At 36.0% G+C, this 17986-nt stretch overlaps 1 protein-coding gene across 1 annotated transcript; it reads right to left on the bottom strand.

The window, feature by feature from the left end:
- Positions 1-1802: 1802 nt before the first annotated feature.
- LOC148598176 (uncharacterized) lies at positions 1803-17701 on the bottom strand. Its single transcript, XM_088561838.1, has 9 exons — positions 17614-17701; positions 15927-15945; positions 12844-12955; positions 11715-11866; positions 9675-9798; positions 8161-8342; positions 4507-4618; positions 3819-3961; positions 1803-2129 (listed from the first exon to the last, which is right to left on the bottom strand). The coding sequence occupies exons 1-9, from the start codon at positions 17659-17661 to the stop codon at positions 1858-1860; spliced, it is 1164 nt and encodes a 387-aa protein (XP_088417964.1). The 5' UTR covers positions 17662-17701; the 3' UTR covers positions 1803-1857.
- Between the last annotated feature and the right edge of the window lie 285 nt (positions 17702-17986).

The raw sequence follows: 17986 nt of genomic DNA, 5'->3' as shown, positions 1-17986 counted from the left end.
ATTTTGCCCGACTTTGCACGTAATATAGAGTTTTTCAGACGAAAGGGTGGTCTGACAACCAGAACATCCTTGATCCTCCATTTCGAACTATCGATTTAAATCGCTAATATTGTAAGCGACTTCTTAATTACACTCGTAATTCCAGTACTTAACATTCGCATATGATTTGCATAATTAATTAAGCTGCTGATCGGTGTCGTGTTTACCGTCATAGCTTGATAGTTGTTTCATACGAGATCAAAATATACTTTTTAAATATCATACACATATGTTAGATACGTGTGTTTTATGCTTATATGAGAACGGGAATTTACTAGATGAAATGATCGGTTTGCATTGAACATTACCAAGTATCCGATTCAGATAAATAAATGGGGTTCGTTACAATTTACTATAAAGGTCATATACATGGACATTATTATATATAGCCATTACCAGTTGTTTAATCTGGTTACTAATCTGGTTCCCTGGTCAATATCATAAGCGATCGAGAGATCGCTAAAATTTTGAGATAAACTTGTGGAACGAAAACAATACCCGCACTTCCTGGTAACCAGTTGTTTTGACTGAAAAATATTCGGGCCATTACGAAAGAGTATCTATATAAAGAGGACCAAGATTCTAGCGGAAGTCACCCTATTTTAGAACATATCGCATTTGTGCCATTTCGGATGTTGAAAGCAAGTGTCGTGCAGTATTTAAAGGACAAAACCTTTTCGGCGGCTTGTATTTTATTTGTACAAGTAGATTTCATTTTATCAGTTTAATACATTCTATTTTGTGTATCTAAAAAGGATTAAGTAATTCTTACATAATACCCCCTTGTGTCAATTAGAGTTATTGTGAAATTTTGAGAGCTGTTAATCCCCTTTTCCTTTCCATGTTTATTGATATTTGAACATATATGTTATTCGCTGTATTTCATAATCCTTTAAGTTGGCATGGTTACATATCTGTCAAAACATAGTTTTGTTTACAAATTGTAGTAAGGGACGGTTCGGAAATCCGAGAGCTAAAGTCCGGACGCAGTATTGCACTTGCCAGACTTTCAATTGGAATATTTCGGTTGGTTTTGTAAGGAAAACCATATGTGTTTGTGAACTTTAATATTATTATTATTATAATATTGTATGCTATTTCACTGAATTTCGGACTACCGATAATGACATTTTGTGGATACCGTTGTAGTTTAAAAATGCATGTGGCTTTTTAACCACCGGGAGGAGATACAATTTCTGCGAGTTTTCCCGCCAGATTACATTTCCGAGTTTTGTACAGATGGGAAAAACAGGTTCTCCTCCAATGCTCTCGGGGATTACAAGATTTCTCTACTCTCGATAGTTAAATGTTAAGATTTAACCAACTCGCTGAAGCTCGAGAATGACGGAAAAACTGTATTTTTCCGTTCTTTAACTTGTTTAACATTTTTTTTGTTTGTTGATTATTTGGTGTAACGAGTGTTCAATTCTCAACAAAATGGTGTTTTTGGTACGCGCCGGAACTGTATATTGTATTGTGACGTAGTACTTATAACTTGGTAATACGTAGTTATAACGTTCGTGGTAATAAAGTTTGAGCGAAAATAGAAACATGATAAATTATACTGACAATAATTTAGTTCTAGACTTGAATGCGACCGTATGATGTTAATTTGTGCATTCTCCTGAGAACATGTCTTCATTTACATATAAATTTCGAACAAACTGACATCAGTGATGGCTCCTAAACCAAGTTCCAATTTGCCATACCGTGTGTTTTGACAGAATTATATCATTTTGCTGACGAGGTGTTCGACATCGGAACGCTTTTTATTATTTACTTTTATTTTTGATTAATTTAGTAAATCTTTTTTTCCTACTAGCAGTCTGGCAATGCTACGCTTGGGTAGTTTGTTTTGAAGTACTGGGTAAGTTTCGAAACACTGAATATGGTTTTGACGTCGCAATCAAATCCTGAATAATGTAGCTTCGTTTCTGCGCATCCGAAAAACTGCTCCCTGTACATACACTTGCTTGGGTGACGAACAATATTTCTTATGTAGGGTGCGCAGAATGGATCATGCGCAACTATCCTGAAAACCATAGATTGGTCATTGCAGAAATCTGAAGTTGTTGTTCGCATTACAACACCTAAAACAAAAATATATTCAAATGAAAAAAAGACAGTCATGACTGCAAGATACTTAGAACTTACATCGATGATCCAACAAGATCAATAAACAAGAGGCCCACAGGAGCCTGAATCGTTCATCTGGTGTTTAATTTTGCCTTTCAACGGCAAGAAATTTAACGGGGAGTTATCCAACAATTTTGACTCAAGAAGACTTTGGTAAGGCTATCGTAAGGATCACTTCAGCAATTAAAGGTCTGAATTTTTTTCTGTCTATCGGAGTTAGCAAGATATTGACTGAAAGCTGTAAAAACAAAACAAACAAACAAAAAATAAATTAAAAACATTAAAAGAAAGCACCATTTTTCACCTTTCAAGGGCAATAACTCTTACAATGAGTCGTCTGACAACTTTGAATTGTGTTGGTCTTATAATAAGGATCATTTCAACAATTGAAAGAATTTGGCTAATCCTAACGGTTTTTGAGATATAATATGCGAAAAAGAATCTGACCTTAATGTTCTGTTTTTAGTAACGGCAGCCATGTTTTTCGACAGATAAAAAATTCCCACATCAGTTCTATGCAAGATACAAGAAACATTCATACCAAGATTGGTTCCAATCGGTTAAGTAGTGACAGAGGAGAAGATTTTGGAAAGAAATAACATTAAAAATAAAAAAAAAACGTCGAAAAAGGACAATAACTACCAAATGGCTCAACAGATTTAAACGAAAATTGGACCACAGACAGATTTCATCATGCTGAACACATTAAATCTGTCAGAATTTGGCTAAACCTAACGGGTGTGAATATACGCGAAAAACTACTCTCTGACCCCTATGTTCTATTTTTAGTAACGGCAACCATGTTTTTCGAAAGATAAAAATATTCATCAGATCTACGCAGGATACCCGAAGGAACATTCATACCAAGTCCGGTCCAATTGGTCAAGTAGTGTCAGTAGAGAAGAGTTTTGAAAAATTGTTAACGACGACGACGACGACGGACGCCAAGTGATGGCAATAGATCATCTGGCCTTTGGCCAGGTGAGCTAAAAAAGTGCACGATTTGATGATTTGATTAGCAGCGGTTTGTATCATTCTCTAATACATTAATATCCTTTATCCTTGTGCCTCATATTACTACCCTTCGGCTTCGCCTCGAATTTCTAAGCAACTCCATTCGTGACCATTTGTTAAATGAATTGATGTATGAGAAACGGCCTTTAGCGCAAAATCGTACATGTATTAATCAATCTACAACTCTACAAAGTATGAAAAATGGATTTTCACTTTAATTTTCACTGATTCATAAATTTTAAACCTACAAAATTAAGAATTTCTTTTGTAAACATTATCCCTTTTCTATATCTGTTTTCCGTATGCCTTTCGTATATGTAGATGCTCTACCTAATAAAAAGCACCCCTTGTATCAAGAATGTTTATATAGCCTGTTCTAATCATTCAGACGATACAATTTTTTATTTAAAATTAAGACTGTATAGTTTTTGACTGTATATTATAAAGCAATCCATATAATTATTTCGATATCACTACAGAAACGGGTCCGAAAAGGGGGAAATCTAACACAATTTTCTTACCAATGGAAGAGGTCTTATCCCCGGATACCCCCTCTCGGTATTTATCTGCATCGTTTAATTTTTTTAAGGATATATAGTTGACTTCAGCTAATAGTTAAATAAACGTACTGTTACAGGTAGACAGAATAGACTTGTTAACTCCCTGATATCCTAGAATAGTTGACAGTTCATGGAAGAGATCGTTTATTTCGCAAACATGTCCTAACTTCTCCATCTCATGTTGAAGTTGGTGTAAGCCATAGTAGAATGTCCTAAGTAGAAAAAACAAGTACTACCTTTATAAAAAAGATAACCAATGTAACACATGGCAAGCTTTTTGTATTTTCGATACAGTTTTTTTTTCGAAACGCCACTAAGTTATCAGGATTTGGCCGAATGGGAAACAGAATTACGCTCAGGTGACTTGCGTTTCCATGAAATAATGTCTTTAAGGTCAAAAGGTAAAAAGCGAAACTGCGTCGGAAAAACAGAAAATCAACTCTTATTTACACTACTCAAAGGAATAATTATGTAAACACCTTTTGCATGGAACACCACAGCGAAGGCTGCCATGGCCGAGCCGGAGATACATTGCAGGGATAATTGCCTATGGAAATTCAGAGGACATCTCCCTAAGCCATGTGGGGACACTGCAGCGGAGGCTTCTCGTGCAAGTTTAATATTGGATTATAAATATTTATTTTCATTTACATCTCGCAAGTTCTAAAAAAGTTACAGCTTGAATCAAAGATGGCTAAGCATTTTTTTTATACACGATCGTCGTGTACCCGAATCAAGTATGAGCTTAAAAACTTACTGACAGTAAACCTGGTTGCCGACAACAGTGACGTTGTTCATGAACACGACACCCAATGCTTGCCCTGCATGACGAGAGATGTAGGTAAAATCTCTACACTCGGAATCATGACCTGTGATAACCAAATAACATTGAAGATATTACCAATTGTGATACATGTAGTAAGGTACATTTTGCTCAGATAAAACGGAAATATAGGTGCGACAAATCTGTCAAATGGCTTATGGCGTTTGTGCTTTTCCACTCTCGCTTTCAGTTCTACCTTTGGCTAACAACTCTCGTTGTGAAAAGGAAGCCGAGTGAGTCAGTCTCCGCTGCCAGATATAGCCTCTCATGCAGCAAGACCTTTGGGCACAGATATGGGATCCTCCCCGATGTGGCAAATGGTAAACTGAGTACCTTGCGGCCCTAGGCTGAAACATAGGGTCTTGGAGAAGGCTTGGCCCCTAGATCTACGGCATGCTCACAACAAGGAGAATAGCCTTCTGGGACCAAAAGTATATCTTAAGATAGGCTCAGGAATGTGCGCACAATGTATGAATGAGGAAAGACAGCTCAGGCAGAAGAGGAGATGAAATCTTATAACATTGATATCCTTGGAGTAAGTGAATATAGGAGGATTGACAATGACTCTGTTACTTCATCTACAGGAGAGACAATTCTATATTCCAGTAGAAAAGATAACAAACATCACCAAGGTGTTGCTATAGTCATGAACGACCAAGCCAAGCAAGCACCCATCGAATGGTCACCAGTAGATAAAAGATTGATTGTAGCAAGATTTCATCCTAAATTTGCAAAATTGACTTTGATACAGTGCTATGCACCCACTAACGATGGCGAAGATGACTCAAAAACAGTATTGAGAAATTACAAACACGGTGAGTAAAAGCCTCGGCATTACATTCTTATAGTCCTTGGATATTTGAATGATTAGGTCGGTAATGACAACGAGGGGGAAGAAAGAATAATGGGCAAACATGGAGCAAGGTACTGTTAAGAGTCCTATTAATTAGAATAGATGATGTAATAGATGATCTGTTAAGGAATGGACAGGCAGGGATTAGATCAGGCAGAGGATGTATTGACCACATTTTTACCATACGTAACATTATAGAGAAAAATATTGAGTGGCAATATAAAGTAGTCCTCAACTTTATAGACTTCCGACAGCCTTCGGTAGCATCAAAAGAGACTGTCTGTGGGCCATTCTAAGAGCATATGGATTACCATTAAAATAGTTGTCTTAATACAAGCTTTCTACAAGAACTATGAATGCTTTGTATTACATAATGGTCCAGTAAGATTGGTTCCCAGTGACATCTGGGGTACGACAAGGATGTATCATATCTCCTCTCCTATTCATCACTGCAATAGACTGGTGTATGAGAACAATACAAGGAAATAAAAAAAAACAACACAGGTATCAGAGGGACCATGAACTCATTTTTAGAAGACATAGCCTTTGCTGATGACATCTGCCTTCTGTCTAGTAAAGTTAACAACATGCAGAGTAAAACAATAAAACTAAATGGAGTAGCACAAAGTATAGGCCTGAACATCAACGAAAAGAAGACCAAAGTAATGACTGTAAACAGTAATACAGATCAATCAGTTACACTAGAAAATAACATCATAGTAGAGGTTGAGGACTTATAACATCTAAGCAGCATGATAAGTAACACCAATGGGACAGGAAAAGACATCAGAGCCGGAATAAGCAAGGCTAGAAATGCTTTCTGCCAACTGCAATTTATATGGAAAAGTGGGTCAATCAGTATGAACACCAAACTGAAAATATACAACAGTAATGTGAAGTTTGTGTTACTTTATGGGTCTGGCTGCTGGAGAATTATACAAACAGACATGAAAAAACTTTCCTCATTCCACTACACCTGCCTTAAAAAAATCTGTAAAACTTATTGGTCTAAAAAGATATCAAATAAAGAACTATACCTAAAGACTAAGCAGTTCTGCATGGAGATAGAGATAAATAGAAGGAGGTGACGTTGGATTGGGCGTGTTTTGCGAAAAGGAGGAGAAGATATCAGTAAGGTTGCACTATGATGGACACCTGACGGGAAGCGAAAAAGAGGACACCCAGAAGAGGCATGGCGAAGAATGGTCGAACAGGAGATAAAGATATGGGGAAGACCTGGAGGAAAATAGAGAAGAAAGCAATTGACAGGCAGTTGTGGCGTCGGCTGGTTGAGGCCTTATGTGCTGATGGACACGAAGAGGATAAGTAGGTAGAACTGAGTAAAAATTCAAGGAGCTTTGCTGTGTACTGTTCGAATGGAATTACGTGTAATAGGGGGTTCTCTAGAACTACTACGTGTATACTAGTAATTGGTACATTTTTTAACTTCGCCAGAGCATAAAGAAAGTCTTGCTACTTTTTGCAACACATTCTAAAATCATGTTTACATTCATTACGGACCGGCTTTTTCTGGTACTGATCTGTGTTAAAATTACATGTTCGATTGATTATTAAAATTCGTGTATATTTAATTGGGATATGCGCAGTAATTTTATCATACCGTTAGGTTATTGTGCCTGCACGCAATAAACGGTAATTCGGTTTGGCGGGAACTGTAAAAGGTGAAGGTGTGTGTGACTCGTTTATCGTCCGTGCGAGACCCGACAGGACGTTAAAAAAACCTCACTCACTCTGATTCGTTTAGCCAGCACTCCACAGTATTGTAGAACTGCCTAATTTTGGTCTTGTAATCTGATGCTTTGTAACATTTATCACTTTAAAAAAATGTCAAGCATCTGTAAATCTATATATCTAGAAATAGCTCAAGCCAAAGCCTCCATAATGCAGTAAAAATTTTCTGGAAAAAAAAATTACCCACAGCATATAGGGTTACCATAGATAATTTGCAAAAACGTTCATAAAATCAGGTTTAAAAATATCAAATTTCCCGCAAAATATCTGAAATTTTTATTTCATCCCCTGAAACTGTTCAAACTTTTTCCTTCGCAAACCCCTTCCTCATATGGGCATCGCCGGTTAGATTTTGAGCTATTTCACTTTGTAATCCACTTATTAAATTTAGCATGGTGAAAAATTGACTTACTTTCACTTTCACGATGAAGTCAAATTGTCATTGAAAAAAAGCCCCTTCAACATTGAAAATATATAAAACATTGCAAAATGCTTTTAAAAGTCACCTTTTTTTCAGAAAATGTTTTATCAACAATAGATTCTTCATTTTTAATCACTATAGCAACCACCGGTTTCCATTTATGTCATTTTTCATCCCTAGCCAAAAGTGCAAAACTAAACTAAACTGTGGAGTGCTGGCTTATTGAAGTTTTGGCAGTGGCCATATTTGCAGGCAGTTGAATTTTTCATGTAAAAAAAATTGTTTTAATTTTTAACATGTTTGTAATGCGGTTTATGTGGAATTTTGTTGATAATGGTGTCACTGGATATGTTACGACTAGATTGTTTATTCTTTATATAGAAATGGACACTGCAACTTACAATATCTAAACTTGTGTTTTTTCCCTTTTATTGCCTTTTATTACAGAGTTATGTGAGTTATATTCAGAATTATAAGCATTTAGCACATACATGATTTATGTTCGTTTGAACAGAGTGAAATTAGAACATAAAACATTTTATTATATTACATGTAATAGTACCTGTATTGCCAGCGTGGTAAACAGCGAAACATTCTTCGAGGTTCAGTGAGGGATAGTGGTTGTGTATCCATGTAGCAGTAGTTTCAGATTGTAGACCGTTTCTTATTTCCGACGTAGAGCATGAATGTTCTCCAAGCATATGTAGGAAGCTTCCAGTACAGGCCTGTAGTCCAGATACGGCTCTATGTATGAATATGGACAATGTACACATTCTGGTCATATAGGGTATGTAAGTCTCGTTCTAGTTTTATTTTCTTTACCGGAATTTCTGATGTAGAACGTATTGAAATCCGGAGACCGGTCTGCATTTTATTGTTTACTTCAGGGATCTTGAAACGCTGTATTACAATGCAAAATTTTCTATTTTACGCTTTTCTTACCACTATTGTCATGTGGAAATAGATATTTGTCATTTTTATTGGTATTTTTACACGACAAAATGTTTTGGTTTTATATACTGAATCCAATGCTCTGAAAATGACAAATCTTTATGCATTTGAATCGTATAGTATGACCCATTCTCGTGAAACCACGGAGTCACATGACGAGACTTACAAACTTTATTGTTGGAACAAGAACAGGTGCATACGGATATAAAATTTCCCCAAAGTACCAAATATTGAAAAACAATATTAAGAAAGAAGGAAAGAAGCATTTCTTTTGTGTTTAATACGAATTGTACTGAATTTCTTTTTTTTCTTTAGAGTTTAAGGTGTGAAATAAGTAATGAAATGGCTACGCTGTCGTCTATCAATGATTGGTTTGAGTTAAAATAGAGGTTTCAAAGTGTGAAGGTCCTTTTTCAAACCAATATCTTTGCTTCATCACAATTTATAGTCAATTTTTTCTTCTGATCTGGGACAAGAATCTTTTGATAAACTTGTGCCAATCGGAAGTCAGAGACTTGACTGAAGGTTACACTTCGAGAATACACGCTCATATACTAACATATTACAAAAAGACAAATTTTACATGTCCTTGACTGTCAACGTGGTTTTTGTCACGTGGGGTTATTTTCACTATATTCGGGGTCAAGAAATATCTGTGAACGTAATCAATCCCAAGCGAAGATTTTCTCTTTTATTTTGTTAAGATTGGAAGACATCTGACTACAACACGCATGAAAATGTTACAAAAAAATCTCCCTGTTGATATGTACGAGAGAAAACTTCTGCAGTCAGTTTATACGTCGAATCTGATGGAAAGTGGTTTACGGGCCAAAGATAGGATTTTGAATTTGAAGGATACATACGAGTAGAGGCGAAGCTACGATTCAATTTTCTGTTTTTGGTTCCGATTACAAAGTCTCTGTTGTTACGTCTGTTGATAATACTATATAAATAAAAAAAAACTTTATTCGGGACGGAAGTGAATGAGAAAGTAGTCTATTTTGTTTTCGTATTCCGGGGTGCAAAATGTTGTCTAAATATTTACATTTACCAACATTTGTACAGTCTTTGTTGTCATTTGCCATTTTTGAAAACTTTGTCGTTATTTATTATGTTGAAACTTACGAACAAAGATAACTCGAATGCGATGCTTTAGCGAATCCGCCGAGTATTGGTGGCATACATCCAAGAGAGGAAACGTGGCCGATGCGCTCTGGTGAGGAACAAATAGAACCGGTGAACTGTGTTACTGAAAAGTACAAAGAAACAACAGTATGTTATAACTTTAAAAATGTATTAATAGGTGGAATGATTTCCCTTGTCTGTTCAAAGTTTATTTACAGCTTAAAACCACCAAATACAGTATAACTATAACAAAAACAAGTTGATATGTCAGTAGGTTTAGCGGTGGATGACATATTATGTTCAGGTTGCACTCGTGCAAATACGCTTGTAATATTGTGAATGCCGGTCGGGCGGCGGGTGGCGGGTGATTGGGGAAAACATTTCAACTCACGGCCACACGATATTTAATAAGCAACTTCAGAATGGGGTTCCATTGTGGGTGCGATTTCAGGTCTGTCACACTTCCTGATTACCTACTTTGTGGTAATCTTGCCATTTCTGTCTTTGACCAATATTTTGTTTACTTGGTAGACGTGACATGTTTTTATTGGAGTAGTCGGAATACATTTACTTGGTAGTTTGTATATTGTGTTTTACACATGTTGTTACTTTAGTAGACGTTATATATTGTTATCTCTATTGGAAGTTGATGAATAATTCCTTTTGTTTGCATCTGACATATGTTGTACACATGTTGCTATCTTTGTAGCCGGCACATTTACTTTAAGACTGACATATTTTGTGAATGTTGTTCATATCGAAGGCAGCCGATATAATTGACTTTTAGTTAGCATACGGATCTACATGTAACAAATTTAGTTATGAAAAGTTGTTGTGTGTGTGTCATTTGATAATTCGCATTTGTTGTTTGCTTTAACGACAGAATAAATTGTGCATATGTTGTTTACTTTATAGCCAACTTTTCTCGTTATAACTTGTTGGCGGGCATATTACATTGTTCATTCGACGTTACATTGAAATCTTTGTATATCGTGCATATGTTGTTAACTCGGTGTTTACTGTGTAATCCGTATATGTCGTTTATATGCTGTTTACTCGATGTCTATTTTGCAATTTTTATATGTCGAGCATATGTTGTTACTCGATGTCTATTTTGCAATTTTTATATGTCGAGCATATGTTGTTACTCGATGTCTATTTTGCAATTTTTATATGTCGAGCATATGTTGTTACTCTATGCTTTCTGTGTAATTTCTATTTGTCGTGCATATATTGTTTAATCAAAGTTTAGTGTGTAATCTTTATATGTCCTGCATATGCTGTTTATACTCGATGTTTACTGTGTATTTCCTATATGTCGTGCATATCTTGTTTACTCGATGTTTACTGTGTAATTTTTATATGTCTTGTATATGTTGTTAACTCGATGTTTACTGTGTAATTGTTATATGTCGTGCATATCTTGTTTACTCGATGTTTATTGTGTCATTTTTATATGTCGTGCATGTTGATTACTCGATGTTAACTGTGTAATCCTTATATCGTGCATATGTTGTTTACTCAATGTTAATCTTTGTTATCTTTTTACATGTATGTTGTGTATATGTGTATATGCTATTTACTTGATTTTATGTATAATGACGTTCACATGTTCTATTGTATATGTTGGTCGGTAAACAAGGGTAACAATCAAATTACCGAACACTAATCCGATGCGTTATCAAGACAATCCAAAACAAATCTGGCAAAATAGACACTACAGCACCGGAGCAGCTGGCACCGCAATGGTTCTGAATTGGTACAGGCATTTCAAACGAAACGGAGGGTACAATCTTGGTTTTACAGCGCGCTTAACCTCCATCTTCCATTAGAACGATGTGTGGAGCATGCTCATAAATACACTTCCGCGAGAAATTTTTTTCTACCAAGCCTGGTCTCGCAGAAATAAATAACACATGCTTATCGACTTAACAAGAACAGGTATATAATGTTGTTTACTTGTCGTGAATCTAAAACAATAGTATTACTTTTTGTTTTAAAGTATTTTCATAGACATTAACAATAGTTAAATTAACTTACAATTACAAGTGTGTGTATTCATATCGGAAAGCCATTTGTCTCCTCGGTAACCTTCCATCTTCGTAAACGTTGCATGGAAGGCATCCAGAGTACACTCACCATTGATATCGGCTGCTTTAAGTTGAAAGCACCTTGCTACTTCATTGTATGCCCTGTAAAATTAAGTATGAATTAATTGAAAACATGTTTAAATCGATATCTCTGTGGATTGAATACTGCGCGTGTGTCCCGTTCAGCCACACATAGTCAAAGTTCAAACAAGATGATGGTAACAAGCAGGCTTCTGGAACAGGGGTTTGTTGCTACAAGATTGAAGTCATCACTACAGAAGGTTTATGGTCATAATCATAACTCGTGGATGGTTACGGTGTATCCATCTGTGCCATGAAAACTGATTTGTTCAACGTTTCATAGTTTTCCTTTCCTCTTTCGACTATCCCAGACTTGACTTTTTATGAGCAATACGGCGAGTGCTTCTAGAAAAGCAGAGGACCCTTACCCTACCGGTACACCTGGTCCATGCTCCCAGTTTTTAGTGAAGTCCGAGTTTATCATTTGCTTTTTTACTTATGTCTTATTTTAGTTACTTTATGAACTTTGTAGTGTATATCTGTTTTTCATGCCTGGTCTTTGTCCCTAGATTACATTCTTTTGATTAACGCTAGATAGAACCTTGTTCCTTTGATTATTCTTATACACACGTGCCCACATTTTGATCAGGATCGATCGATTGATTTTGATTTTACGTGTATTTGCAGTTGTCTTGCTAATTTTGTCCAAATTTGGAACAACTTTGTTAAATGCCACAAAAAAAATGAGAGACGAATCAACTACCGGACACCACTCACCTGGATAAACCATTGGCCATTATAATATTTTGATTTTGCTTAAAACTGAACCATACACATGTAAAGTACTAAAGTATAAATTTATTATGTAATGTGAAATTGCGGTATACAATAACTGGTTAAGTAGAATTTACTACGTATTTTGATATCTCACAGTAAAGCACACTAAGTCGTAGGAACCTATTTATTACTCATCGAATAATTTAACCTGTGAACTATAATTTCAAGTTCATGTTAACAAACAGTTCCGTCTTCACATTCGTTCGTAATTTTGTACTTACTTGCAAACATCATCGTGTGTATGTCCGGCTGTCTGGTTCAGAACGCCCAAAATACCGATGCAATTATTTGATTCCCTGGTAACGAACGCCATGGAAGAACATTCATCGTACGCTGTAGGAATAAGATTGATTGTTTGAATAATTGACCGATTCATTCATATATTCGTGAACAGGAAAAATGGAAAGTATGTTATAAAAACAATTTAATTTAAAATGTTTAAGGCTGATTTATATATATATATATATACTTGAAAATTTTAACGGTTTCCATGATCAAAATACTTTCGCGCTGATTTAATTTCCCGATCGTTTCCAAAATCGTAATATTGATATGTTCTTCCAATGAATTATCCACAACAGTTTAATTTTTCGCGTTATATGTCTTATAGGTCTTCCCGCGAAAATAGCAAAAACTTCACCGCTTACAGTATGATCAGAATTTCTTGAAACTTCGAAACGTGGTACATGTACGTTGTATGTAGTAAGTACAAAAGATCTATTTGGGTATATTACCAAGAATAAATTTATCCTAATAATTTGTTGTAATTATGCTCCTTTGATGATAGTTTCCTGAAGTACACTACTAATTTTTTTTAGCATCTTCTCATCGCATCTGAGCAGAATTTCATAAAATTTTGTATGCAGTATGATTACAATATTTTGTCGTGCCTTTAGTACGAAATAGTTTTGAGTTATGCCCATTTGAGCTCCGTTTCCTGAAGTTAAGTAGTACTCCATCTAAGAATCATGCCAAATGTGATTCAATGTGTAAAAAGCCTACATATTTTTATTTTTGATATTTTGTTTGAAATGTCATAGTAAACAGAAATTTACATGAAGTTTTTCATATAACCCGTGCTCTTACGAGATGAAAATTAAATGCACTGTAGATTTCAAAATTAAGGGAGATAACTCTGTAAATGGCGCTAAAATACAATAGAATCTACTGTTTTTTCAATGTCGATTATCTGCTAAAAGCAGGCAGATTTGAATGAATAATTATACATTTCTTAGTATAGACACATAAAACAACTTAATTACAAAAATAAAAATATGTAGCCTTTTGGGGTGTATCACATGTTCAGATTTTGCATGATTCTTACAAAGACAGCTACTTAACTACTGAATCACCTTGCCATATCAAGTCCTCTCAAACCGTTCTACAAAACTTTCATAACACTTGCTATGTAGATACACTTGTACAACACGTTGATGTGCATAATCCCATACCGTTCATTTTGTTCACTTTGTGTTCATAATACTCGGTAATTTCATTATCACAACAGGGATTTAGTGCACACCGAAACGAAGAAAATGAGCTGAGTCTTTGATTATTGATGGCCGTGCTTACAGAATGTTTAACTAGCTCTGAAATGTAGCCTATATGTTCACAAACAAGTCATATAAAGGTAGCCACAAATGCTGATGGACTTAGTATTGATATGGTACAGAATGATCATTAATACGCAGCAAGTGATAGAAAGATTGAGACTAGGGAGCTGCGGGTACGACATGGGACACAGTCGATATCTTAATACTTCTCTGTCCAAGAATCAGGCAAAATGTGTATAAGGTGTGGCACATGAATAAAAAAACAAAGATTTTATTGCACTGTCCAAGTATTTATTCCTTATAACCTCCAGAAATAACCATCAAAGTGTTTATATAGTTTGCCATTTTAAGGTATTGGTAGGTCATTTTAGTTGAAATGCACTACTGAAATTTTTTTTTGCACATTTTCCCTATATAAGCAGCCAAATCTACGTCACAGATGCTTCGAGATAAATTCATTTATAGCTCTTCAGTTGTTTTCTAGATGTATTGAATATGTTTGAAACAAAAAAGACTAAATTGAGAAATATCATTTTCCACCTGTTGCCTGTTTCTTACACAGAAAGGTACTTATAGCTAGTCTGAGATTAATTGGATGTGCATAGCGTATTTTACTGCTGAAATTGATTTATCGTGTTAAAACTCTCCGTAGTGAAAAGGGGGCAACTGTAATGTACGTGATTATGAAGTAATTGAAGTTTAGATGTAACAAGCTTTCTGATTAGATAAAAAAATTTGTCCATCGTCTCACAGACCAAATTTTGTAATGTAACTGTGACGCCACCAACCTTTTTACTCCTTAAATTTTGATACTAAAATTGAATTATAAGGAATGACTGTTATATTTTTCCGGTCTATTTAAAATAACCTCAATGCCCGTGGTTCAAACTTGAAAGTAATAAAATAATATAATGATGGTTATGTAGTGTGTACCACGTGATTGAGGTTATTTCCTCATAGACCGAAAAAAATATAACAATCACTCCTTATAGTATATTATAAAAATTGAAAAATTAAAAAAAATGATAACTTGCACATTAATTGCAAACGGTAGATGCATATATTGATACTGATAAATAAAAATAAAGAAATAAAATATTTTGCAAATTGACTTTATTTAAGGTAATTTGCCTCAAATGAAAAATGAAAGTGGTGGAAAGAAAAATGGACCAGAGTGAAAAGAAAAAAAAGCCCAAAATTTCATAGAAATCTTTCTGTCTTGTTACATGTAGGACTTAGCGTTCTTCTTAACCTTTTAGAAATTTACTCGCTTGTGAGCTCGAGGTGCAAATGTCGAGTAACCAATTGTAGGGATCAGACATTTTTTTTGAATATCCACCTATGTTTCCTATATTACCAGGCCCATCTCGTGGAATGTAAACATTATTTGTCGATATACGTCTTGTTGGAAAGTAGTTTTGGTGATCATTTTGAAATTTCGGAACGAAATACGTACCTCTTACCAAACTGTGTCCTTAGAATATACAAGAATTTTATATTATAATATCATACTTCACTTGTTTACTTTCTTTTTTGATACAGATGCCGGTCCATATAACGTCATATGGACCGGTAGGATATTTTACGGACCGCTTCGTATTGAAATTAACAACTACGCTTTGGTCCATATAATTTTTTTGGAGGCGACCAACGGGTCCATATATTGCCAAATGCTCCTCATCAGCATTAAGAGTTTGCTAAATAATGGGGAAGCATTATGATGTGGAAGCATCGTTAATGCATATACATACCACTGGTGAATACCAGACCCTGAAATTAAAAATGAGTATAACGACAGAACAAGTAAGATAAACCAAAAAATATCACTTTACCACAGTAATTTTGCATATTTATGATTATAGGTTTTGGATGCGCAGTGGCGGATCCAGAGAATCACCGAAGGGGCCCCACGAGAAATCCTTGAAAAACTCATTTTAATGCATGCATTTACACACAAAAATACGCTATTTTCATAAATTTTGCAAATTGATAAGGATGTACTTGCCCCCTCCCCTTGGATCCGCCAATGTTTCGAATCCCGGACCTTCCTATGAATAGCCATAACCGTAAGCAACTGTACTTATTAGTCCCACTGTAAAGTTTGATTGATTGATTGTTGAGGTTTAACGCTCGAGCAGCAATATTTCAGCTATATTCAGGCGATGAACATGAAAGGGATGATAAAATGAACATGAAATGATGATGATGAAATGAAAAAAAAGGATGGGACACAAGGATAATAGGGTCGATAAATTTTGATTGCCACTAGAAAAAGGGGGGATGGGTAGGATCGGTCAATTTAGCCTCCTGTGGCGGAGCGCAAAGGCTCCTACTCCTTTCGAATACCACAGCAGGGCTCTTTAACATGCGAGGAACGTGGCATCGTTCCCAACACGGTGCACCACTAACCACTATGGTTTGCGGTCAGTTTTCCCGTATTATAGCCTGACAACTCCGGCATGTAACATGCCAGGGGTACCCTATTCCACCACCTGGGGCACACATCCCAGTTGCTCTGTGGGCAGAGCGGCTAGCCCCCGGCTAGGTTTCTGAGCACTATCTAGTCGCCTTTTACGACAAGCTTGGCGCTGCTGCAGGCCAATTCTTTTGACACCCGGACTTGCATTGCTCTCTATATGTATCTTAGACTGCATGCGGTGGTGATAAGGGTGGATATATACTTGGGGTGTGGGTATATCCTAGATTCAACGGAGGATTCGCTGCAAGTAAAGAGCAATATAAGACTCTAACCCAGCTAGGCTATATATAAAAATATGGCTTTCGCTGACCGGGTCATTCCTCCTCGTAGGATTAATCTAGGGCTGTAACTTAGTACACGATGTATGGTAGTACCGGACAATTCATCTATTCAATTCCTACATGTAGCTGGCCGAGTGGTCTAGGGTGCTCGACAGTGCAGGCGGTGTTGTTACAGATGTCACAACGGTATGAGGTCGAGTCCCGCGGAGGGAACGACCAAAAATTTGCTTTGCAAAGTTTAACAGTTCTAACATCGTTGGGATTTCAGTTCTTTGCCGGGAATATATGTAGAATATAAATAAACGGTACAGAGCACTGCAGAACAAACACTAACAAGCGAAAAAGAGCTCCTGACTTGTGGTTCATTTGTAGGACACCTTTCCATCTTCAATAGAGTGGATATGCTCTTACATGTAAAAGGGGATATTTCAACTGAATTCTGAAACAAACTTTTTCAAACAAACTGTTGAAAAAAATGCTGGTCACTTAATTAGCATTCTGTGTCAGAGCTCCCGACTCGTGGTTCATTTGTAAAATGTCTGTACGCCTTCAATAGAGGGTGGGTATGCTCTTTTTCACGAAAGCACACTAAAGTCATTGAGCCTAGTTTTCAACATTACATTTTTGTACCAATGGTCACATATTTTCCCGAAACTCAAAATGTTCGTGAACACTTACCTGGTGTAAATAAAAGGCACAGATCAGAAACACCTTGACAAGTTCCATGTCGTCTCTTAAGAAATAGATCTATATTGTTATCTTTACTTTATCAGTTATTGTAATTAAACCAAGTAGCCCTTGTTAAGTGTTAGTCTTCGTAAGAATCATGCAAAATGGGGGAAAAAATCACAAACGCGCATGTCAAAACCCAACCGATCTGACTATAAAATTTTACTCAAAAATGCTTTCTCTATTTGAAGACTATTGGGTGCCTCTGGATCTCTGGATTTTCAACAGAATGTTGAAAATTTTGTCTTTTTTCCTTGAATCTGACTGTGCAAATAGTCAAGTTAAACCTTTAAATTGTTTTTTTTATACTGTGTTTTACCCA

Source organism: Perna viridis, chromosome 14 (assembly GCF_037379345.1).
Source record: "Perna viridis isolate PV_CMFRI_1.1 ecotype Kerala chromosome 14, ASM3737934v1, whole genome shotgun sequence".
NCBI classification, from domain to species: Eukaryota; Metazoa; Mollusca; class Bivalvia; order Mytilida; family Mytilidae; genus Perna; species Perna viridis.
This window is presented reverse-complemented; position numbering and strand designations above follow the sequence as displayed.